This window comes from Eufriesea mexicana, unplaced genomic scaffold (assembly GCF_001483705.2).
Source record: "Eufriesea mexicana isolate 0111107269 unplaced genomic scaffold, ASM148370v2 scaffold100, whole genome shotgun sequence".
Taxonomy (NCBI): domain Eukaryota; kingdom Metazoa; phylum Arthropoda; class Insecta; order Hymenoptera; family Apidae; genus Eufriesea; species Eufriesea mexicana.
Window position 1 is genome coordinate 1,864,770 of NW_016908280.1, and position 25,897 is coordinate 1,890,666.

General features: G+C 46.5%; 1 protein-coding gene across 1 annotated transcript in view; it reads right to left on the bottom strand.

Moving 5' to 3' along the window:
* LOC108554927 (glutamate receptor ionotropic, kainate 2) overlaps window positions 1–20,337 on the bottom strand; it is a 62,520-nt gene extending 42,183 nt beyond the window's left edge. Inside the window, exons 1-5 of the mRNA XM_017910344.1 lie at window positions 20,331–20,337; window positions 20,205–20,268; window positions 18,078–18,175; window positions 6,169–6,420; window positions 1,359–1,534 (exon numbers count right to left, since the gene is read on the bottom strand). Of these exons, the coding sequence (XP_017765833.1) occupies window positions 1,359–1,534; window positions 6,169–6,420; window positions 18,078–18,175; window positions 20,205–20,268; window positions 20,331–20,337 (597 nt within the window). The remainder of the gene's footprint in view (window positions 1–1,358; window positions 1,535–6,168; window positions 6,421–18,077; window positions 18,176–20,204; window positions 20,269–20,330) is intronic.
* Window positions 20,338–25,897: the final 5,560 nt, after the last annotated feature.

Consider the following 25,897-nt stretch of genomic DNA (forward strand, 5'->3'; position numbering starts at 1 on the left):
AGGTATCGTAGCTTCTCATTTTTCTCCTGCTCCGGCCTTTTGGAAAATTTTCCCTCAATTAAACTCGCGATGCCCATGTGCACTTTGCACTCGCGCGTAATCCCATTGTACCTACTCCTCTGCCCGGCAAAGAGGCTCTTTGCTTTCTTTCGCGGTACTAATAAAGATTAAAAAGAAGCATAACCTCGTTTGTCAATTTCTTTGAATCAAACACGTCCAATTTTTCTACGAGGTGGGTCGCAGACGCGGATACGCTAGTATCATAAGCTAGCGAATAGCCACTGCTCCGACTCCCGATTAATTCGATAATTATATTTTAAACGTAATTTTCGTAAATGGGTAACGTGATTGCGGATTCGGATAGATGAAATGAACGTTTCCACAACGGCAGCTGCACGGTGATTTCGATTTTCTGTAATTTTCCAGCGAAAATTCCGCAAATAATCGCGATCGTTCGTTTCCCCCGAAGAATTCTTAAATTAAATCCGGGAACTTAGGACGTTCGAGCACCTTACAGGCTCAGGCAGACCAAGTCCGGTGGTCCGGGAATATTTTTTGCCCGTCTGCGATCGAGTTATAAATCGTCTTTACCTGATGTATCGTTCTCGATAGCATTACGGAGACTTCGGAGATTAAATACCCCGCGAGCAAGTATTATGGGTCTTCGTTCTGTGTCTATCCCGAAGCTATACACATTGTACTTGCGGTATCGATCCACGAACGTCACTCCCCTGATACCAGCCGTTCTCTTTTTCCGCTCCTACGAGTAAGGATGTAAGCTTCTATGGGTTCCTAGGCTGCGTACGGGAGATCGGTAGCGAGCTCCTTGATGCAGCACGTAACGGTATAATATTTCGCCCCGTGTAGACGGTGCTGGAGTCTCGTGCAACGATAAAGGAACCAGCCACCCGAGGAATTCCAGCTTTTAAATCTTCCACCCCTTGTTTCGCCGAGCCTCCCGCGCGGATCGACCGGTTACGGAAACTGGACCGCATCGCGTCGCGGCCGAAAATCTTCGATGAAATCCGCTATGGAAATCCCCATGAGACAGGTCCATATAGGATCTAATTCGATCCCGCGTTCTTGCCAAAAAATTAAAAATTTCAGGGATACTCTGCAAGGTCTAACGCGGTATCCTCGATGACATGTCAGATGGCATGTGTAGGGGAAATAAATTTTGTTGTCTCGACTGATTAATGTAACAAATTGACACGTGGGTATGGTTACGAAACTGATCACACGCTGGTCCAGCGTAGCCTAGGTCAGTTACCGTAACGAGTAACAAAGGGAGCGAACGAACACGGATGAAATAAAGGATCTGTCGATATTTGTGTTGAAGAAAAGGAAATTTCACTCACCGCTCGAAAAAATTGTTGCATGTGCGCAGGATCCGTGTCAACGATCAGCTTGTAGATCTCCTTGTGTCTGACTTCGCGAAGCACCTGTCTGTAAGAGCCAGGTCCCGCCTGGCGAATATACATCTCCGTCCTCGCTGAGGGTGGTGACTTCACGAGATCCTGCAGCTTGAACAGACCTGTCGAGAAACAGATGCGAGAATATGTACAATTCCAACTATCCCTGTCGTTTCTCGCTGTATTTCCCGGAGAGAATCGGCGGTAGTTACGCGTGAAAGCTAACGCGATTTACAGGAAGGGGAGGAAAGATCGAGACACGTGGAATCGGAGATACTCGATAGCGACGTGCCAGTGTGTCACCGGGGAACACGGTTCGAAATGAAATTCGCGAAAAATTACACGTGGTCTCGTACGGCTGCGAACTTTATTTAATCGGGTTTCGGTTTTATTGCAGGTCGGTTTTCATTTCGACTCGCCTCCACTTTCCACCCCTGCCATCGTATCGCCGCGTGTTTCCAGCTGCATCGTTCGCCGGAGCACGGAACGAGAGTGTCGGACAAAACTTTAACGCCAACAGCGCGACACCGCCGATAGAAACGTTGTTTCCATTTTCAACGCAGGAATAGCCACTCGATTAATTCTCCGCGAAATAGGTTCGTCACGTTTCGACGGCTCGACCGCCAACTTCGCGGATCCAATGAACGCTGAAAATCGCAATTCACTGTCTCTCGCTATCGCCTACACGTTGAAACCTCCTCTTTGCTCCCTGCAATCGTTTCCTCGGCGGATTCGCCGTTATTAAAGGCCGATACCGAATATCCCGCGTTTCGCGTAATCCAAGCAACGCGAAGTTGAATTTTCGCGAAACACTTGGTTTAATTAAATTCGTCGCGGTCTTCCCCGCGATAAGTATTTCAGCAATTTCTACCCCAAAGTGCCGACTTCTATTTGCGTGCAGCTCGCGCGGAAAGAACCTTTCCGCGGGTAAAAAATGAAAGAGGTGTGTGGGTGGCAGGGGCAAGAGAATGGAGGCTCCTAAGTAATGGTCCGGGCTGTCTTGAAACGTAAAATTGAAAGATAACAAACCGCTTCTTGGACCTGGTTTTCAATTATCACGCCGCCTTTCGGAGAGCAACGCGTACACGTCGGCCGCCTCTTTGTGCTCGTGTATACATTTCCAGTAACAACGGGTTGGCTGCAGACGAGGGTGGAGAACGAACGTATGGGGGAAAGTCTGGTTTACGGAACAACCCTCTGGTACCGCGACTTGGATGGTTCTCGTGGCTGGTAATTTATGAAGGTTCCACGCGATACAAAAAGCACGCGGCATGGGCAAGAATGTTGCATCTTCCTCGCGCTCCCTGGATCCGCTTTTCAAATATGAATTTATTCTCCTCGTTAGGGCGATGGGAATTTTTTCCCGAAAAATCTCTCCATGCGAATAACATTGCGCTTTTATCGTAGCCGCGAGCTAAGGAAGCTTTGGAACATATTGAATTCCTCTCGCGGGCAAGTTCACTTATTAAGTGACTATTAAAATAACGCGACAATAATAATATTTACCGTACGGGATAAAAAATGAAGATTAAAATTAGAATTCTGAGAAATAATTTAGACGAAAGGTCTCGAAATCGAGAAGAATTTCGATCTCAGGATGGATATCGACCCCTGTCCAGAAATATATCGTAGGTGGCAGCAAAACGACGGTGATAGATAATAAAAGTATGACGATTTATCGTGAACCAGTTTATTTTAGGCTTACGTCTTTCACACTGATCATTTCTCAAAGAATTGCCTCATTTTACGCCCTTGCACCCTTATTTAAACCTTGCACTCTGTCTTCCTTCATACTCACGCACTCCTCACAGTCTTGTTCTAGGTGAGTCACGTATCCTAAATACTCAGACACATTCCTAGCCTTTTACTCTTCACTTGCATTCACTGTCATAAGTATCCCGCTCATACGATCCTCGCACGCAGTTACTCGTCTTTCCGCACGCTATACTATAACACTCCCAACGTTCGAGCCAAACCCGAGACCACTGTTTATTATCCCCTATTTTCGCCCAAGCGTTCCTATGTACTTTACAGTCGTACCTACACAAAAGATGCTGTCACAGGCAGTAACCTTATGCCCTAAACAAGTCACGCCTACTATTTCTACATTAATCCCCCGAACCTCCGAAGTATCCAAACATCCTAGGAACCATCTTTCAAGATCCCTCCAATCATCCCCGACGCAGATTCCAAACCAAACTTGGACAGTAGACACTAGTCGCGACGCAATGGCTGGCTTCAAGACGCCAAACTTCGTCGTGGTCCTGGTATCAAAGTACCACCGACATTCCCCTCCCTCTAATGCTCGAATGCCTCGGTTAAAAGGGCTTCCTGGAGCGTTGAACTTCGCCGAACGTGGAAGGGTTGAAAAGAGACTATTCATTCCCCCGTGATGATTCAATATTTTCGTATCGAGCGGTATTTACGCGAAAGTGCGCTCACAATGGCGCGCTTTCGGCGGCCGGGCTCGAGCGTCTATTCACGCGCGGCTTGCTCGCGCGGCGTGACTCGATTCGCCGCAGCCAAAGAGCCGAGTCATCCGGTTCGATGGCGGGATGTGGTTCGCGTAATTAATCCGCGGAAGAATAATTGGCGTGGCTGGTACAGAGCGCGACGAAAGGCAGAGACGCGATTTGCATACGTACATACGCGAGCTGACGCCTGTAGGCCTCGTGACGCCTGCTGCGTCGTAACAAACACGCAGAGGCGGACAAGAGACGTTAATGGAGGCCTGTTGCTGCAACCGAACCTACTCTCGTACTCGTTCCGCTGGTTGCTTTTCACCAGGTGAGAATTGTCGCGAGGCTTTCGGAAAAGGAGCTTTGTTCCGGTCTGGATACCTTTCAGCTGCCTTTCCCGGGAGCCGCGGCAGAGGCTGCAAGATCCTCGAGGGTGTTTGTATTCTTCGCATTCTCCGAGTTAACGCCGGGGTGGCTGCAGCTTCGATTAAATTACGCTTCGATCGGAGTCGCGACGGACCGGAAAGTGAAATCTTTGAAATAACGGAAAAGTTTGGACAGTAATGGTTTTCTTCTGCTCGTCGAGACCGGCGCGCCTCGGATGGAGGTAGTTGATTCAAATTTAAACGATCGACCCGCGGGAAAGCTTTGTCGTGCAACGGGAGGCAAAATTTTTCCGCATTTTCGATGAATAGACGCGTTGAAAAATATATTCCATCGGACGGAATATCGAGGAAATGCGCGGTGACATGCCTCAGCGTGGAGGAATTTTCAGATGTCTCTGCTCGCCGCGCTCACCGGTGGAGAATTTATGGTTGTCATGGGACGTAAAAAAGGGGACATCCTTCCCCGGGATCTTTCCTTCAGCCGCGCGAGGAACGTTTCGCTTTCCGCTCGACCCGTCGCTCGTAAACGATTACGCCGTCTAATCGGGGCAAGCAATTTCGGAAAATGAACACCACTTCTACCCAAGGCCCTTGAGTAATTTGCGAAATAGCACCACGGAGGTCGAACTGCGAATAGTTTGCGCGGAATAACGAAATTTTCACCCTTCCGGATAATAATCGCCGAGTTGGAAATTTTATTTATTTCCATCGGCTGCGAACTTGCGAAATGAAATATAAACAACAGGTGTACACACAGCGATGGAAGGGCTCTTGTTTTCGGTTCAGGTTTCGATGTTTGTTGTTTCCCCACCCAACCATATTCCATTCGAAAGATTCAATCGCAAAACGCAGCACTGCGTTTTCGCGCTGATAAAATTAAAATTTCGCGACACGACGAAGGAACAATGTAATTTCGACCCTTGTAGTAGTTCATCGACCAATTCATCCTGTACCCCGGTTACGTATTCATCGTCGATGAACAAAAAGCTCGGGGTGCGAACTCGCAAGCTGGTGAACCCGAGAACGTCGACTTTAAAAGGTGTTAATTAAACGAGAGCAACTTCGGAGCGAAGAAGCGCTTCTACCTCGAAAACTCAAGGTTAATAAGCTCTAGCATTAGCCAGCTCGAGGTCAAGAAGATCAGCAGAGTCTCTGCGAATCGAGTCACGAGAAAGCCACTAGACCGAGAACTCGGTGATGCACGATATTCGATTTCGAGAGCGCGAGATTAAATCGTTCTTCAACCCCGGTATCGATTGCACGAGCGCAAGTTCGAGAAGCAAAAGCTCGAGGAAAGGATAAGGAAAAGCTCGGTGTCATTTGTGGGAAGTTGGCGCGCGGAAGGCTGCCGCGTCGAAACTTGCGAGTGATGCAAGCTGCGACCTTGCCAGCCGAAACTTTAACACCTTCGACCGTGAAACTAGAACCCTGGATCCCTGGGGGATGTTCAATTTCTCCGTAACTTTAAACACCGCGAGAACTTCGTACTCGATCTTCTCGTAAGATCGACAGGGAACTTTAATCGCTGGATCTCTCGCGAGGGACACGGGACGTGGGCCGAAATTGAGAAAAATTGGACGACGATGACGAATCGCGGGATTTTACGTGCGGGAAAAGCCCCGTTGCGTATACGTGTGGTTGACAGGCCGACATTTCAGCGTCGCACCGGCATCCACTTCCGCCGGCTGACTCCGACGTCCTATTTGCATAGGGATGCATCGCGGTGGCCGACGCGACGCGACGCGAAGCGCGAAGCTCGCGGCTGAAAAAGGAACAGGGCGTGGAAAAAAGTGGAAGAACAAAACGGGGGAAAGGAAGAGCGCAATAACTAGCCTGCATGACACGCCATGCCACGCGATCACAAGGACGACACGGTGGGTAAATGTTTCTACTCGCCGACTGGCCGCTTACCGTAATCTTCCTCGTAGATTATGGCTACCCTGGTCCAGTTTAAAAAGGACATGAGATCCTTGAAGGCTTTGTTCAAGTGGTCCTGCGAGGGATAGAGGTTTATACTGAACTCCTTGAACGTCGGCTCGAAGTCGACTCTGGCCTCCAGATGCGGGACGTCTAGTGCTTCGCAGATACTCTGGATGTGGGCGCCCAGGAGTGGGTCGGACGGCCCGAAGATCCCTTGGACAGACCTGGACAGCTGCTTGCACGCTGCAACAGGAAACACACCGATTCTGTTCAAACTTCTCCAAAGGGACTGGCACGCGAATTTCGCTCTATTAGGTTCTTCGTGCATCTCTTGGCCGCTATTCGCGACGGAATTGCGAGCACGTATACGGGTAAGCAGCCGGAAGCTGCTCCGCTGTTACGTAAACGGACTGGAGGCGGAATTTAGAAGGCGAGCTGGTAAACGGTAGAAAGAAGCGTGGAAATGGAAATGCGGGCAAGGGCTGCCGCTGACACGCCGATTTCATATTTCTCCCCGAGACACACTCGGGACACACCGGTATCGGGGAAACACACGTACAGGATCTCGTCCCTCGCCGTGTCCTCGCTACACCATTTCCTGTTAATCTTCTCGTAAACTTTCATCGCGGTCACAGCGCGAACTGGCGAGAAGGAGATTGACGTGCAACTCCGCAGCGTCCTCTTTTACCCTGCCGGCAAACAACTTGCTCGGCTACTTCCTGCCGGCGCGCCTCCATCGTTTACAGCGAGTTTAGCGGCGAAACGCGTACTTTACGGAACTTCCACCGACATTCTTTCCCTCGTTACGAACCTGCACGCTACAAACTCGCGAGATTTAGCCACACCTTTCGGTACGCGTTACGAGAACCTTCTTTTTCTCGACGAGCGTTCGAGCTTTCGCGATGGATCTCCGACAGAATTCGGGAAATTTGACGGAAAGTTACGGCGAGGCTAGAACCGGATGCGAGAGAATTTTCCACGCGTCGAATGTCACCCTGGCTAGTTTACGGATCAGAACGCGTCAAAGCCGCGATTCGCGAGGATTTTTCGAATCCAACCCCGGTTTTCCATCACAATAACGTCTCGTGATATTTTTCCATCGACTGCGTCCATATTCCACGCACGGCTCGCGTATTAATCGAGCATTCATGGGCTCGATAGAAGCGACGTGACCGTATGATTTACGAGGTCGATGTCTATACGAGCGTACGAACATCGCGGAAAATGGACAGGAAATTGATACGTTATCAGACCGACGGCTTCCTGATCCATTATCCGCGATATACCTTCGAACGGCTGTTCTCCTTTCGAAAAGGATCGCCTAGCACGCGTGCAAAGACCGGCCCGCCCGGCTTCAGGATAGAATGGATGTCTTCGATTTCGAAGGTGGGTTTTCGGTGTTCCTAAGTGTTCTACGTTTGTTCCCTGCCCGCTGAATTATTCTTGTCCCTATTTCTACCTTTTTCTTTATCTGTCAATCGCTATCTACTTCTGATTAATCGTTCATGCGTTTTCGTTAGCAGCTTCGCTTAACGCGCGATTGAAATCTCGCTTCGCAGATGATTACGTCGAATCGAACTCCATTATTTAAAATTTTCTCGAATACCCTTTCTTACGTATTCTTCCGTCTCCATTAAAAGCCTCGAGCGTCGCTTCTCGAGCTGTCAATGTTTAATTTCTACTGTTCTCAGTCTTTAGAAATCTTCAAAGCACTCTTTCAAAGTCCTTTTACGTTATTTGCTTCTCTCCTTGAGTAAAGAAAGTACGCTTATGTTAGGAGTTGGTTAAGAGGTTGACAGATCGATGAGACAGGTTTAGTACTTTTCCAAATTTTCAATAGTATGTGTATAGGAATGCTAGGGTTTGAGAGTGAATGCAAGGTAACACTTGGATCTACCTAGCTGATGATGAACAATAAACAGCAGCCTAGGCCAAATGTCAAGGGTGACTTCTGCAATGCACGTGGAGGGACGAGTGACAGCGTGCAAGGATCGGATGAACGGGATTTTTCTGACTGTATCGAGTGGGAACAAGGAGCGAAAGTTAGGAATCTGAGTCTGAATGTTTGGAGTACCTGGTCCATCGAGGGCCAGGTCGCTAAGAAGACGAGGAAACGAGAAAGAAAGCATGCGTATGCTCAGGAGACAGTAGGTTTAAATAGGGGTGCAAGAGCTGTCTTAGGAATCCTGTACGGAGTTTGAAGATGAGTCCATGTACGAGTGTTAGTTGCGTGATCATAGTTCAATTATAGTCTTTTAGTTTATACCTTACTCCTAAGTCCCTTTTAGCTCGTAATAAATAATATATTAGAATAAACCAACATCTATTCCTTATATTTGCCAATCAAAAGTATTCCTACACGTGAACATTGGTGCGCACGGTGGAAATTTTGCGGCCCGTTTACATGGATGCGACAATGTTACTGGGATGCGGTCTAATTTAAATTAATAGAGCTTGACCTGGTTAGGGGTGAACTAAAGAGTTCTGTGGTTCTCTTGCGCTGAGTTGAGTGTCATGGGTCTTGACTAATGGTCTGGTCGCGATGCTTGTCTTCTTCTTGGCTTGTTGGAGACTCTTCTGCTGACTGCTGTCTCGGTGGTTTTATACGCCTTGTATGGCCACCGATTGGCCAGTGCGAAATGCAAGTGGTGGTTGTACGTCTTCCGATTGGTTGTTAATAATATTATGAATAATATCGATCAAACAATTTGGCGCTCATTGTCTCAGGAATAATTTACCAACCCTTATCGATAATCACCAAAGCAGTGACCAGTGACACAAGGACACAAAGCAGCCTCCGCGAAGACTTGGGAGGTGTGGTTCTATGACCACGACACCATCTAACTCGAGCCAAGATTGTATATCTTATCACTTTTACATTACTTTCTACTCGTAGGTATGAAATAAGAATGAACGCAATAATTGAAAATTTTAATACTTCGAATCTTCGAAGATGTCGAAGGGATTTCCAAGGCTGAAGTTTCTTAGATACAGAGAAATTCGAATACCACCGCTGCTGCGTTCAACCTCGGAAACTACATTCGTCCAAGAGGATAAGTCGTTGTAGCGACAAGAGTCGTCCGATCGATTTTCAACGAGGCTCCTCCAGCCTCGAGATCCATCAGTCCTGTCGTCGTGCAATCGTAATTCTATTTGGAGTCGTTGGTTTGCGTGTCGTCGAGGACGTGGCGAAAATTCCGGATCCACGGGCGAAACGGAGACAGCCAGTCGCCCCTGCGACTCTTCCATCGCGAGTGACTCGAGATTCCTCGTCGTCGTTGCCCTCTTGATTAAGTCGCATTCTCGACGTGGGTAAATAAGTCTCGTTACTTCGTTACGGTGTTGCTCTTCCAGTTAACGAACCGGTACTGCCTCGCGTCGCGACGCATCAAATGCCTCGAATGATCAGTCATCAGCCGGGTCGCTTCCGTTTCCGACCTCTCCAAGCGGAGCACAGCCTCGGGGAAAGTCTCGAGGATGCTCGAGGTTCGCGCGAACAAGACTAATAATCTACTTACCTCGGCTTCCAAACGGTAAATAAGACATTTTTTCGTCGCTACGACAGCCACTTTACGGCGAACAGGTGACTTTGCTCGATTTTTCCCCGACCGCTTTTCCAGTTTGTTTTCCCGTTAAACCGTTCTCGCTGAAATTGATCCGACGTTTCGTATACATTCTCCAGTAACCGCAACGATGTTACATTTATTATTCAACGATCGATAATTCGGTACACAGGAGGCAGGACAATACCTCCGTGTAACGAAAGTGCCGCAAGCCCGTGATCGATCGGGTAAAATGCAAGACGAGTCAGGGTTTAGTATTTTTCCAAATTTTCAATAGTATGTGTATAGGAATGCTAGTGTTTGAGAGTGAATGCAAGGTAACACTTGGATCTACCTAGCTGATGATGAACAATAAACAGCAACCTAGGCCAAATGTCAAGGGTGACTTCTGCAATGCACATGGAGGGACGAGTGACAGCGTGCAATGATCGGATGAACGGGATTTTTCTGACTGTATCGAATGGGAACAAGGAGCGAAAGTTAGGAATCTGAGTCTGAATGTTTGGAGTACCTGGTCCATCGAGGGCCAGGTCGCTAAGAAGACGAGGAAACGAGAAAGAAAGCATGCGTATGCTCAGGAGACAGTAGGTTTAAATAGGGGTGCAAGAGCTGTCTTAGGAATCCTGTACGGAGTTTGAAGATGAGTCCATGTACGAGTGTTAGTTGCGTGATCATAGTTCAATTATAGTCTTTTAGTTTATACCTTACTCCTAAGTCCCTTTTAGCTCGTAATAAATAATATATTAGAATAAACCAACATCTATTCCTTATATTTGCCAATCAAAAGTATTCCTACACGTGAACATTGGTGCGCACGGTGGAAATTTTGCGGCCCGTTTACATGGATGCGACAATGTTACTGGGATGCGGTCTAATTTAAATTAATAGAGCTTGACCTGGTTAGGGGTGAACTAAAGAGTTCTGTGGTTCTCTTGCGCTGAGTTGAGTGTCATGGGTCTTGACTAATGGTCTGGTCGCGATGCTTGTCTTCTTCTTGGCTTGTTGGAGACTCTTCTGCTGACTGCTGTCTCGGTGGTTTTATACGCCTTGTATGGCCACCGATTGGCCAGTGCGAAATGCAAGTGGTGGTTGTACGTCTTCCGATTGGTTGTTAATAATATTATGAATAATATCGATCAAACAATTTGGCGCTCATTGTCTCAGGAATAATTTACCAACCCTTATCGATAATCACCAAAGCAGTGACCAGTGACACAAGGACACAAAGCAGCCTCCGCGAAGACTTGGGAGGTGTGGTTCTATGACCACGACACCATCTAACTCGAGCCAAGATTGTATATCTTATCACTTTTACATTACTTTCTACTCGTAGGTATGAAATAAGAATGAACGCAATAATTGAAAATTTTAATACTTCGAATCTTCGAAGATGTCGAAGGGATTTCCAAGGCTGAAGTTTCTTAGATACAGAGAAATTCGAATACCACCGCTGCTGCGTTCAACCTCGGAAACTACATTCGTCCAAGAGGATAAGTCGTTGTAGCGACAAGAGTCGTCCGATCGATTTTCAACGAGGCTCCTCCAGCCTCGAGATCCATCAGTCCTGTCGTCGTGCAATCGTAATTCTATTTGGAGTCGTTGGTTTGCGTGTCGTCGAGGACGTGGCGAAAATTCCGGATCCACGGGCGAAACGGAGACAGCCAGTCGCCCCTGCGACTCTTCCATCGCGAGTGACTCGAGATTCCTCGTCGTCGTTGCCCTCTTGATTAAGTCGCATTCTCGACGTGGGTAAATAAGTCTCGTTACTTCGTTACGGTGTTGCTCTTCCAGTTAACGAACCGGTACTGCCTCGCGTCGCGACGCATCAAATGCCTCGAATGATCAGTCATCAGCCGGGTCGCTTCCGTTTCCGACCTCTCCAAGCGGAGCACAGCCTCGGGGAAAGTCTCGAGGATGCTCGAGGTTCGCGCGAACAAGACTAATAATCTACTTACCTCGGCTTCCAAACGGTAAATAAGACATTTTTTCGTCGCTACGACAGCCACTTTACGGCGAACAGGTGACTTTGCTCGATTTTTCCCCGACCGCTTTTCCAGTTTGTTTTCCCGTTAAACCGTTCTCGCTGAAATTGATCCGACGTTTCGTATACATTCTCCAGTAACCGCAACGATGTTACATTTATTATTCAACGATCGATAATTCGGTACACAGGAGGCAGGACAATACCTCCGTGTAACGAAAGTGCCGCAAGCCCGTGATCGATCGGGTAAAATGCAAGACGAGTCGTTATCGCAAACCGATCGTTAAAATCTCTCTTCCTCCGTGTCATTAATCAGAAATCGTTGTCGATAATTTTGCTGAAAAAATACATTTCTCTGTCTGCCTTTTTTCCTTTCCTCTTCCCACTCGCTGTCTGTCCGTCGAAAGCGAAAGCCGCCATAGTCTAGCCCGCGCTTAACGATCGGCGAGCGACGTCGCACGGATCGCGGCTCGTCACGAAGGGTGCAACGACATCGAGAAATGGCTTCGTCACTAATTTCCGTGGCAGTTCGCTGAACATCGTCGCAGTCGCCATTTGCACACGGGGAACAGAGGGCGAAAGATTGCGTGTAACAATGCGGAGTTAACGGTCACGGCGCGCGAGCTCGCCGTGGAAAATCACGTCGGCTTTTCCGCGAACGCTTTCCAGATGGTAACGAGGGGAAACGACGGATTGAACCGGCGTTAAACGCCGCCTTTCAGCTTCTTGCCACCCTGGCGAACGGAACTCCGGACGTCTACCACGGTAACCGGTGAAACGGTGGATTAACAGAGCGATTAACCGCATCGGATTTCTCGAATCGCGACATTTCGAGATTGCGCGGAAACGAAAACTATTTTCCCCGGTTTCTTTTTTTATTTCTTTCCCTCGCTTTCCTCTCTTTTTCTCTTTGTTTCCTTCCTCGTCCACGCCCACCATCGACCAGAATCGCGAACGCATATTTAATTGCGACGCGGAGCCTCGTTGAAAATTCCGGCGAACCGGAAAGCGAAACGCTCTGGCAATCTTGCGTTCCGGTTGACCTGAATTCCCCGCGGATCCAGCCGGGGTCCTCTATAGAGGCAGGAACAAAGATATCAAGGTTTTGTTCGGGGCATAGGAATACCGAGACGAAACGGGGCCAGAAGAGTGTCCAACGGGGAAGCAGTAAATTAAAAATACAACGGGTGTGCTCGCGTGTCGGCCGGATTTTAAACGCTCCCATTTAGCTGTCTGCCCGAAAAAACGTTCTCCATCAGCGCTTTCAAGCGCACTTCCCCGTTTTAAACGAATTATATCGGTCGCATCCGTGTCTCCTTCCTCTCGGCTTCTCGGCGAGGGTACAAAATCATCCTCGGCGACGCTGGATTCGTGACTCGAGTTCTCGCGAGTTAAATTATCCAAGGGGGGGCCGTGTCCGTCCCTCTGATGTTCCACCATTTTCCCCAAGTCGAGCGTCGCGGCCGGTACACGAATTTTCCCCGTGCTCTGGCGCGGAAGAAGAAACTGAGCAACTCTGAGAGAAAGATTTTCCGGCGAATCAGCGAATACTCCGTTGGAACAAGGATCCGGGCCACAAAGAAGCGGCTAGACCGTCGTGAAAGTTTGCCGGTAATAAACGAAAGCTTCCATTAAAATGTTCCGCCTCGAGAGATCAAAGGGACTCGGTGCAAGTTATTCAATGAATTTTGAGAATTCGTTACCACGCCGCTTTCTGTGTCTTCCGTTTGCTTGTGCGTCAGTTCCGGCATAATCCAGCGCTCTTCAAACAAAGTCGCGAAGATTCTCTAAATATTGATAAAAGCATCGAGGGCTTCCTTATTACCAAATCCTCGGATATTATAATACCCCCCGTGAGCCTTGTATTATTAACGATCGTCGTTATTGCGTCGTTTGACGAGCCACCGGATGTTCCTCGATGTTCTTCCGCCGCGAAACGGAATCGCAGATTTATCGAGAGCAAATAGAATGAAACACGCGCGCGTGATGTATCGTTTCGCGTTCGTCTCCATTAAAGTGCTTTACGAAGCCACTTTTCAAATATTTCCGCGGGTAATCGTTAAACATATAACGATTCAGTCTCTATTGGAACAACGATGAAGATAAATAACGATCGCAACGCTTGGATTCGCGTGCACGTATAGATCACGGCTTTTTAACGAGAATCAACGGCTCTCCAGTTGGTTTAACACCAAATTTCCAGCACCGCGCGAAAGAATGGAAATATCGGAGAGTAATTTTCCACAAATTCAAATTCAAATTCCCGAAGGATAGAAATAGGACGCGAAATAGGCGAAACAAATACGTATCGACGTGCAAAAGGGAATCGTAAACCGAACAGGATCGACGGACATCGTTATAAACCGATCGTGCTCGCGAGAAAACTCATCTATCTCCGCAGTGTGTATTAAAATCGAGGCAAAAACCGGTCGGTTGATATCCTCAGGAATCTATATCTCGCGATACAAGGAACGTTTCTAGCGATCGACCGAGCCTCGCTGGAAAATCTAATTTTCCTCGGGGGTCGATCCATTTCCCTTTCCGCTCCAGCCCGGCGCCAATATACTCGTCGGTTGTAATCCTAACTGGCAGTTCTCAGAAATTCATCGAGCACCGTTCCCGAGTCGATTTCCCTCTCTCGCGAATTCAATTTTCCCCGCGGCGGAAGGCTTTGTCTTCCCTTTCAGGGATTCGCGCAGGAGCCGCGAGTTTCCGGCATGAGCGACAATTTTTCTGGTCGCATAGGACCTTCCGGATGAATGCCGAAAAATAGCACGGGATGAAAGGAAGCGGCTAGGATGAGAGAAAAGGAGGACCAGGCTGAACGAGCTCGTTTTTGTATTTTCGTTCACGGTTGAACTCTAGTCGTGAAAGGGATCGAAACGGTGATCCTGATTTGACGTTTAACGGTGAATAAATCTGATAAAACGCGGCGCGAATTTGTCGCGCGAATGACATCGTTCCGGTGCCAAGCAAACATCCACGCCTGTCAATTCGTGGAAATTATGTTTCCCGCGTTTTCAGCGCGGCTTCATTTTTTCACGCCGGCCTGTATCGCGCAATTGTCGGCTTAATCGCGGAGCAGATGAACGCGCGAAAGTATGATTCGCTCGCGCACCGATGTTAAATCCCCCCGCGTTTGATGGAAAATGATAAAACCGAGCGAATTTTAGCGAATATTTTAATCCGCGTTCGTGTTGCCCATATTTTTCGACTTCGATGGGACGCGATGTTGGAACGGGATGGGAAATCCGATGATGGAAAATAGAGGCAGGTTTGAGTCAGGTTGTCTCGTAGAATGCACGGGCGTAGCAAATGATCCGCGATTACGAGTGCTCGAGGATGGGGTGGAAGAAATCGGATGCTCGTGTTGGAGCACTGGTTAAGGGTGAGGAGTGGTTCTAAAAATGCACGTGAGAATTTAGGGGCGTTCTGCCATGCGGAGGTTACGACCTATCGTGTATAACTTAACGTCAGAATTACTCAGGCTTTTTGCTTTCGCAGTTAACTGCAATTACAATTTTCTGTAAAATCTCTTTGGTAAAATTAACGTTCTATTTTGTCGAGATATTACTTGATTGAGAAAGAGAGCACGAGTATGAAAAAAGACAGAGTGCAAGGTTTAAACGAGGGTGCAAGGACAGTTCTAAGATAGTCCTTTACGAAGTTTGAAGAGGAGTCAATGTGAGAGTGTCAGTGGCGTGATCATAGTTCAATTATAGTCTTTCAGTTTGTGCTTTACTCCTAAGTCTCTTTTAGCTCGTAATAAATAATATATTGGAATAAACCAACATCTTCTATTCCTCCTATTTGCCAATCAAAAATATCCCTACATACATGTTACGTGTATCTTCGTTGATACTATTGAATGCTTTAATTAACGATATCTCTATTTACGCTGTGCAGATTAATATCAATAACGAAACACGAAGGAGAAGAGGAAAAGTCGTTAAAGATTCATCGGGTGGTTTTAACGTCAGCAGACTATGTCACCGGCTTCTGGGCCACGATAAACGCTTCCCAAAATTCCCACTCGACACGAAACGTCGCGACGCCGACACGGAGGCATCGTTCCCCGTGAATCCACGACGAGACATTAGCCTCCACGAGGGTTTAAGCCAGCCGGTACGCGACATTAAGCCCGCGCCGCGAGGCGAAGAACTCGAGGAGAGGAAGAGGAAAAAACGCGTGCCGACTCGAGGTCCCTCGGCGTCGGGGATTTATCACGAGTAAAAGAGACTCGAACAGTGAAAAAGAGAGAGAGAGGGGGGGAACGAGAGAGCGAAGAACCCGTGGAAATGGAGAAAGATGAGATTCGAGGTGCCCGACGAGGCCACTGAAAATGGAAAATCTTTTCAGACGAGGCCGGAATACCTTTAAACGCGGAAGCTAACGTGGATACGAGATGTCAGCCGCGAGTGCTCACCAACATCATATTTATGACGCGAATGGGGAGAGATGGTCCTGGCAAAATGGAGATCCTGAGGGGTGTTGGCGACCACAGGCGGCTGAGTAAATGCGGTCTACCCGACCGTTCCAACGAGTGTATTTCCAGCCGCGCCTGTCCATGAACGAGTATAGGTTTCGGGGCTAATTTACTCCGGATTAATTCAGCTAAAGGCTGCGGGGATCGTTGCCGCGAATTATGACATGATTGTTTCGCGAGCGCCGTTTGTTTCGCTGGTCAACGTTAATTAGCGTAAACCTATAACCCGGACCCCTGCTAGAATATTCAACGGGACGAAGAGAAACGTTGCAACTTCGACCCGGTAAGTCCACACTTTGTATTCTAATAAAAGTGTCCCGGGTATCGCGTCCTTAATGACCGCGTCCATTCGACGCCAAAAACGATAATGGCGTTCCACGCATTCACCGGCGCGTATCGTATAAACGCGCGATTGGATTCCTCCAACAGAGACGCCGTTTCGAAAATACGGCTGCCCATTGTCCTCCGGTGAAATACGCGCGCGCGAAAAGCACGCGATGCGGGGAAATGAAGTGTCTTTGAGTCTCAATAATCCGGGCGGGGCCCGCGACGAAATAGATATTCGCAGCGGATAGAAGTTTGTTGCAAATTTATCGACGTCCGCGCGGATTTACGGCTCGCAATTTACGCTCGTCGGCTACCTACGATCGGCCAGCAAGAAACATTGTTATGGTTTCGTGACTGCTCACCCCGACTCGGCCGTGGAATTATTTTGCATAAATTTCGCCTTATGACTTCGCCTTCGCCGCCCTTCCCGTCGCGTTCAGCTGAAATCCAATCTCTCCATATAGCGGCTACCACCTATCGCATGGAGACTACTCCAGAGGTGCGAGAATGGCTCTCTGGCGCGAGTCCTGCGCCGTTCTTCTTTGCAGTTTGTTAATCACGGCGCGATAACCGATGTCCTGACTCTTTCCGTCCCTTTAATCCTGGCGCGGAGCGCACGCGCGCCGGGGGAACGATCGACGATTAAAGCACGGATTGCGCGGTCTGGAAAGCGTCGGATTGGCCTGGATTCTTCGATTTGCGAACAGACGCGGAACTTCCACCGACTCGACGATGCTCCACGACGAATGGAACTTTGTCGGTAACGCGAGCTTCCACGGCGAGATCCGTTCGAAGGTTGGCGCCTCCGTAACGGCCGGGATTAAACAAAGATTTTCCGCAGCCGCGGTTACGTCGCATGCTCTACTTTCGGACTTGCCGGTTAATGCCACGGTTTAATACCATCAGCGTAGTTTCATGATCTGCCTTTGCGGCGTCGCGAGGACCGGCAATCCTTTCGCAACCCGGGAATCGCCTTTTAAAGGGGATGTTTCAACCCTCTCGCAGAATAGAGTCTGTAAAGTATTCACGTGCTTGGCGAGATCGAGCGCGAATAAACGCAGGTACTGTCTGGTGTGTCTTGGTCGACGTCTCGAGAAAGAGCGACGATCCCGCTACATTTTTATCTGCCAAGCTTGACGACGCGTGTCGCGCGCGCGTAAAAAAGTTACGACGCGTATCGATGATGGAAATCAGACTTGCCGTGCGAATGGAAGATAGCGGGACGAGTGGAAATCCAGCGAACGACCCACAACCGGCACGCCTTTACCTTCCGCAGTTTATTAAACCCCGAAATGGTAAGAGTCGCGCCTCGAGAGCGTCTCCCATTTATCAGATACGGAATCCGTGCCTTATCAGCGCCGTAACGTTTCCGTGTCGAGATGCTTGCCCTAGACGTTTCGAGGCGTTAAATACGTTCCACTGCGACTGAAGGGAGGGAAGCCGGTGTGTATTGTACGCTTTCGGATGATGGAGAACGCGTTTCACGGGAAGGTTAGCTCCGAGCAGCAGATTTATGGTATAATTTCGCGATACTGAGTCTCACCTTTCTTCGATGTCCGGAAAGAATCGTCCTTGGGAACGTACTGAATGTCGTAGACCAGCGTCGTCTTCGCCAATTCTGATCCTCCGTGAAGATCGCACCTGTAACACGGTGGAAAATCCGACCATCAGTTATAGGAATTGGTGGATGAAGCAATTCGACAGCGTGAGAGATAAATTTGATAGCTTTTTATTCCGACGACTATTATTTTTGTATCGATTGGTCCGTCGTTATCGGCCGGCCGTTTCACGTCGGTGCAACGAGTTCTCCGCGGTGCAACAGTGGCGAATGGACTTTAATTAAATTCGAATGATCGAAGATGGCAAGGACGTCGCTTAAGACGTTGCCGCTCGCGAGAAAATTTGTCGATATAGCTTGTTTCCACTGGAAACTACGTTTCTCAGTTCCATGAGTATTTCACCGGCGTCCTTTTAATTACGTTACATCAATTAGGCCGCTGACAGGTTAAACGGACGTAATTACAGACGGTGAATTACTGCTTCGTAACAGCGAAACGCTTATAATCGCGTTTTAACCCGCGTGTTAACTGCCTGTTCAAAGCAGAGTTTAAGAACAAGCGTACATTTCGTTATTTCTCTGTGACTCCGGCGAAACCTCGGCAATGGCTAATGCGAGATTTCCTGGGGAACGAGTAGGAGAACTGTAACGCTTTTAATACAGGGTATGTTCTTTTGCACGAAGTAAACCGTCAAGTCGATACCACCCTAAATAGCAAAAATTCTAATGGACAAATTAATTGCTAAATTGCACGAGCCAGATCAAAGTTGTCGCAGCTAAAGGGTCGGACTTGTGGCAAGGAGCCGTAACGTTGAATCCGACAAATATTTGGTATTATCGTTTGTGTCGACTCCTTAATAACGCTTTGCGATATTTCAATGACCTTAATCGTCGTTAACGTTAACGTTAACGATTCCTTATTTAATCCTGAATGACACGATTCGTATTACGCGACGTCCCTCTATGACTTTAAAGCAACGTCGCTGTTTCATCGACGATATTCAGTCATTTAAATGTAACGCTAATACGAGATTAACCTCTTGTCCTATGATTTCAGTTCCGATGGCGCGTGCCATAATCGACAAGGTCGGTCGTCAACGTCGAAGGTGCTCGAGCGTGTTCGAACATTCCATGGAAGCACAGCGAAGAATAACACACGACTGATTGCGAGACAGGAGGAATTCGGCCAAAAACTAATCACGAGTCTGAACTATGTTTACGTTGAGCCGGTAGCGACCTCGAAATACCGAGAACGTTCGATACCCGGTGGCAAATCGCGCGGGGGCACGTGTCGCTGATCGCGGTTCTAGAAAGATCAGAATCATCGAGAACGTTCCACGACACGTGTCCCCAACAAAGCAAAAGGACGATGGGTATACACACATGCCAAGACACGGATGTACGTGTCGCAAAATCGCGATTTTAGAATGATCAGGACCATCGAGAATGTTCCACGACTCGTGCCCCCCGCGAGGACAAAGGACGATCGAGTGCTCACGTCTACAAAGCGAATTCCTGATCGTTAGAACAATCAATCCTCCCTATTTACAAATTATATCCCTATAGTATATATCCCTATTTACAAAAAATATCCCTATTTACGAACCACGCCACACTGAATATTTTATTTTAGCTAATTAATCAGATATAATTGTGTGAGAAGAGTCTTTATTTGGATGACGTCAGCCTTCATCGGGATCTATGTTTGCCTCGAGGATCCATCAAGCTTATCAATTTTCGAAGCAGGACTGAGTGACGCAATGGGTCGTCATAGGGCCTATAAGAACCTGGCTGAAGGGTTCCAGGAGACACTTTTTGACAACCCACCGTCTGCACCATGCATCGTTGAAGACTTCAAGCCTCCTTGTATTTTGTACCACAAAGAAATATAGAATATAACCAAAATGAAAAGTTCGTTTCGTCATATGGATCCGATCTTTACTACACATGTGTAAGAGGAGTCTTTATTTGGATGGTGTCACCCTGCATCGAGATCTATGTTTGCTTCGAGGAACCATCAAGATTATCAATTTTTGAAGCAGGACTGAGTGACGCAATGGGTCGTTATAGGGACTATAAAAACCTGGCAGAAGGGTTCGAGGGAACACACACTCTTTCGACAATTTTCTGTCTGCATCACACATGGCACAAGTCTCTAGCCTCCGCGCATTTGTATCTGGAAGAGAATAAAATAAAATCAAAGTTTAAAGTCAAATCTCTATAAACCCGACCCTTTACCACACATGGGTCTATTTTATCTGAAATCCTGTGCAGCAAAGAGTTAATTAAGTCTGTTACTCGATGGCCGATTGTACGATGACTTTGCTCCGTTGAATACAATATTCTTTCGTTCCTACCACACGTCGCTCTCGTCTCTCACGTGAAACTCTCTCGTCCGCTCTTCGAGCTGCCCTTTTAACGATGGGCCTTCTTTGTCAATCCACCGCGAAGATCAAGCGGATCGCTGCTTCATTTTGAGGCTTCGGTTATCGCTGCTACGTGCTCGTCACTCACGCCGCCTTATCGGTAACCGGAGCTCGCATACTCCTACAGTGATACGATTCGATCTGGTTGGAAACTGCGAGTACAAATACTAACGAGGCTGTGTATCCAAGCGCCGTTGATCATAATTTCTGTACGTGCTGGAAGTTCCCGGCTCTCGCAACTTCGGTAATCAATTTCATTCGCCGTGGCTCGTTATACCGATTCTTGCATCCCTTCGCGCGGATAAAGGATGACGCCTTCCTCTGCAGCAGTCATTTTTTATTCTTCGCTCGTTTTATCGTTATTCCTCTCCGTTTCACGCGCAGCGTGCGTTAAAGAGTTCTCCGAGAATGATCCATCTTCGAGCGGTCCCGTGTCAGACTACTTTAATCTCCCGCGTTACTCCCCCGTCTTGTTTCCTCGTTCCATCAGCCCCGTGTTCGCATTTGTTTCCTATCTGCCCGAAATGATCGAAACGATGTCGAATGAATAGCCGTTGCTTTGTCACAGCGCGTAAACTCGAGCCAAGTCCGAGCATTAATTCGCGCCATAAAACGCTGCAGTGAAACCAGTAACCAGCGGTGGAGGGATTTATCTACGTCGCCACTGAAAGTTCCCTCGGTGGAGAACTTCTTTTACGAACCAATCGATCTCCATCGCTCTCTCGGAACGACGCCAGCGATAATTGACCGAGTTGAATTAATTGTTTCTAAACGATCCTTCGACGGGAGCACACCCTCGCCTGTCTGATTATCGGCGCCCAAAAGATTAATTCTTCACCCTGATTACACGCTTGATCTCGCCGTTCTGTCAATGCTCAAGCTTCAGCTGTCGCGATTTCGATACGAATTTGTAATACGTAATATCTGGAATGATTCGTGGGAATAATTTGCGAGATGGAGACGTAGTTTTTCAAGGACGTAAAAGCCGTTTATCGAGGATAGATTAACGTCTATAAAACAGGTTATGACTTATACGATGTGCCTCGTTATCGCGATCACTGTCTCAATGCTGTCCCGAGATCCAGACTGACTGATCCTTATTATAAAATCGAAATCCTTTTATCGGCGAATAGATCGTAATGCCATACGACATAGTGATGCCGGGTGAATATTTATGGGTGTCAGCATGACTCGCGTTTCTCCTTGGAAAGAGAGATATCTTTAGGACCCGTGTCTCTTCGTGGGGAATAAAATATTTATGAGAATCGATTAGGATAGGAATTTTCATACATTCTCACGCACACTCGTCTCCCTGTATAATTATGATAATGGAATAAAATACGGGTCACTGTATATATTTCTCAGAATTTAATTTATACTCGAAATAAGGCACAGAGATTCCATCGCTTAATTAACTTTGTAAAAGTCTAACAGCCTGTTCATATTTCTTCGAAACTCGCGCGACATAAAAATTTCTGCGAACTCGTTTCACAGTATTAAAAGTTACACAGGCAAGAAAAATGGAGTCGCAGTGCCGCTTAATAAGTCTGCAAGTTCACGCGGCGAGATTGTCCGTTCTGATAAAGCTCCTAATTCTTATTAACGATCGCAACAGCCATCAGGGGGTTCCTTTGTCTCCTACTCGAGTGTATATTTTCTCCCAGTCTTCCGTTGCTTGTCGCTCAGAGTCGCGTTAATAACTACCAGCAGGTAGATGCAAATATCGAGAAAGACATGGAGCGTATTCGAATATCAAGATCGACAAACACTCTCGCGTATTGTGCGACATTTCACACCGTGTCTCGCGAAATAGCGCCAATTTTTTAGTTAATTTTACGACAGGAAAGTGTCCCTTAATGCTCTCTGGAGAGACAAAAGTTACAAATTTCGCAAACATCCGTTTCCAGGCGAGCATATTTGAAACACACCCTCGACCACTCGTGTAACTACGACTGCAATAAAATTTACATGAACCATTGGGAATATATCCGAATGTTTAAAAGATGTCGCGCATCGAGAACTTTATAAACTGTTCGAAAATTTCCTAGGGACTTTGAAAGTTTCAGCGCTTTTAAAATTTTCATACCAGTTCGTGCAAAACTGTCGTAGTTATATTTAAACTTCCGTAGGAGTTCAAGATGAACAACGTGAACAACGCGAATATAAATTTATCGAATTTCCAAGAGGAACTAATATCGCTACGTCACTTCTGTTTTCATCGAACGAGTTCTTAAGTTCAGCGTATTATTTTCACCCGAGTGTTAAAATAAAGCACCCCCATATTTCGTATTTATCGCAACAATAGGAATACGTACTCGCAAACGCGAGAGTTAAGGAGCCGTTTCGTCTGTACCTCGCTAGATTGCGCTAAGGAAAATAAATGTCCGATCATCGCGGCCCCATACTACTTACTCGCCGCGAAGCTAGCTCCACTGTGGTCTCAAGGGGACCATCGAGGAGCGTACCCTCCTCGAAGGCTCTCACTCGCGTGCTTTCTAAATCGTTCTCACGACGTACGCAATAGGACGTTTCCTTGGAGAACTCTCATTGAAATTGAGTAGGTCGTTCAGCAGTGGGTGGATAGAAATCAAGGTTGCCATTCGGAAATATCCCGCGTGAGAAAAAAGCTGGATACGGTATTCGGTATTCGAAATCTGGAATCCGTGAACGTAGGAGCATTCTGTATTCCCGGGAAACAGATACTTGCGAGACTTGGTCAAACAGCGCGATCAGCGAATAGTAAAAGGCGCCTAAACGCTCGTTCGCCGACGTGCAATCGCGTCGATAGTGTCTCGAGGCGATAAGGGTCGGGCAAACAAGACACCGGCTTCTCCGTTGGTTTTGTCAGGAATTCCGTGATCCCGAACTGCAACACCGAGTCGTTCTCCAGCGTCGGGACGTTGCATCTACATAAGCCTGGGATTCTGCGATTTGATCCACGAATTCGGGAGGAACTTGGAAAAAAGCCGAGACAAGGAACACTCTGTTTCCGAGAGATTTGCGCGAACAAGCGAAGGATTCGCGTGGCTTCTTCCGATACTAGATCCATATCCATCGAATCTTCGAGCTGTCAACTCGACGATATCCGGCTGTCTATCGGATTTAGCATCGACACGAGTGCTCCTGTGTACGATAGAAATGTTCCAGTCATACTTATCCGCGGACCCGTCGATAGAGCGAGGAATATAAATATTTCGCTACGGAATTGCCAAGTGTTTCCTTCCCGTATCGCGTTCGCCTATCGAATGGTCTATTGCATCCACTGGCTCGCGATATATCGAACCGATGCATCGGGTTTCTGCGTTTGTTTGCGCGTCCGCTTGCAATTCGTACGCGACCCGCGTACGACCGGACAATTTTGCTCATAATATTTTACCGGGAGCCTGGTCGACCAGCGAATTACACAAAAAAAGGGACGCAAGTAATTGGAAAAAACATAGGACGCGAAATGGAACGAGCCGTGGATCCCGCATGCGGGTCATCCGCCGTTAAAACGGATTATTATTCGAATATTTGACAGACATGAATAATAATCGATCGATTAGTTTCGTTGCCCGTTCACCCGTCCGACGAATCGTTTAATTTTGGAAGGAAGAGACAATAGCGCGATTATCGCAGACAATGGCGGTATTCCTGGATTACCAACGTGCATATCTCATGGAGCAAATGTGTATTGTAATTATTGCAGTATGAATATCGTCGAAAAATTGCCGATCGCGATTTGTTGACGATCGATGCGTGAAATTGTACTGTACCTAGCTCATGTGTTAGCAATAGGATATTTCTGTTTTACACGTAATCACATCGTTCTAATTTTCTTCCTCTTCCTGTTTATATATTAATATCCGAAGGATGTTTATTTCGGCAATAATAAAATCTTTTACTTTACCTTTTAATTGCATAATTGACGGGTTCGAAAATTTTATGATACCTGGTTTCTCAGTAGTATAACCTTTTCTAACATTATCCGCAATTTTGAATTCGCCATTCTGTTTTAAACAAATCTGTCTCTGAATTCGTAACTAGCGGCGGAAAAATGTGAAGGTATATTTTGTCCTGCAGTGGACATTTAACAAGTAATACGTAAAATTTTTTTACACCATGGCTATCTTTAATTGATGACCACTCGGTGACCTAATTTCTTGGTCATGTGTTTATTCTCATGTTAAAAGAGTAATAAAATTTCTTAATATAAATGCATCACAGAAATTAATATTCTAAAAAGCGTACATACAGTTTAATTTGTAAAAAGTCTATAAATTATTATATTTGTCGTTGATAACAAATTGTTTTTATCGTAAATTCATAATAAAAGTGAAAAAATAAAAATTATTGGCTATTACTTGAAGATACAACGTATATTTTCTTAAAATGTACCTAAAATTTTCTAAAAGCTTATAAATTATTACGCTGATTGGTAATAACAAATTAATATTGTTAATAACAAATTGTCCGCGACGTATATTTACAATAAAAGTGAAAAAATTAATAAATTATTGGCTACGAGAACGGAAAATCAATAATTAATAAAATCGGTGAAGATGGAAAATTTCCGTTCGGGGTGGGGGGACCCGGCCGATCGTAGGCTATATAAAGTATCGTTTCCCAAAGAACAATCTTTGGGAAACGATACCAAGCTAAGAGCTACGCACAAAGTTTAAGATATTTCTTATCTCTTGTAAATTTTCAATGTTTCTTTTGCACTTTGAAAATAGAGAGTGGACAATATCTGTTGAAGTAATATATGTATATTGAGATGAACAAGGTAAGTATTGTAAGGTAAGTATATTGTAAAAATTTATCCTTAAGATCGGAATAAGTAGAATAATTATAATATCCTGCAATGAGCAGGCTATTTATACTCATGCAAATACATATTTCAATATCTCCACATGCATTAGATATATCTTTATTATATTTCTCAACATAGAGGATTGAAAAGATTCTGTCAGTTTGCGACTAATCAGTTCGCGACTTCCTTTAATATTATATTCTATTAAGAAATTGCAAATTTGCCAGTCGGATTCATGTAAAAGCTACAAAATTTGTCGGCCCGAAATTCATGGAAAATGACGTCATTTCTTAGAATTCTGTCGATGAGCGATCTCTTTTCATGTTATTTTCGCGGAAAACAAATTCACAAAATTGGCAGAGGGTTTCGTGCCAACAATGCGAAATTTTTAGGGCCAGAGATTTGTCAGCGTGATAGCTTCTTTATTACGTTCGTTATTATGTTCGTATGTAATAGAGAATCGAAAAATTGGCAGAAGATTTCATACCAACACTCTAAATCTATAAGCTCAAAGACTTGGAAAATGACACCGATTTCTATGATTTCTGTCTTTGTGGTATCTGTTTTAATATTATATTCATCTAAAT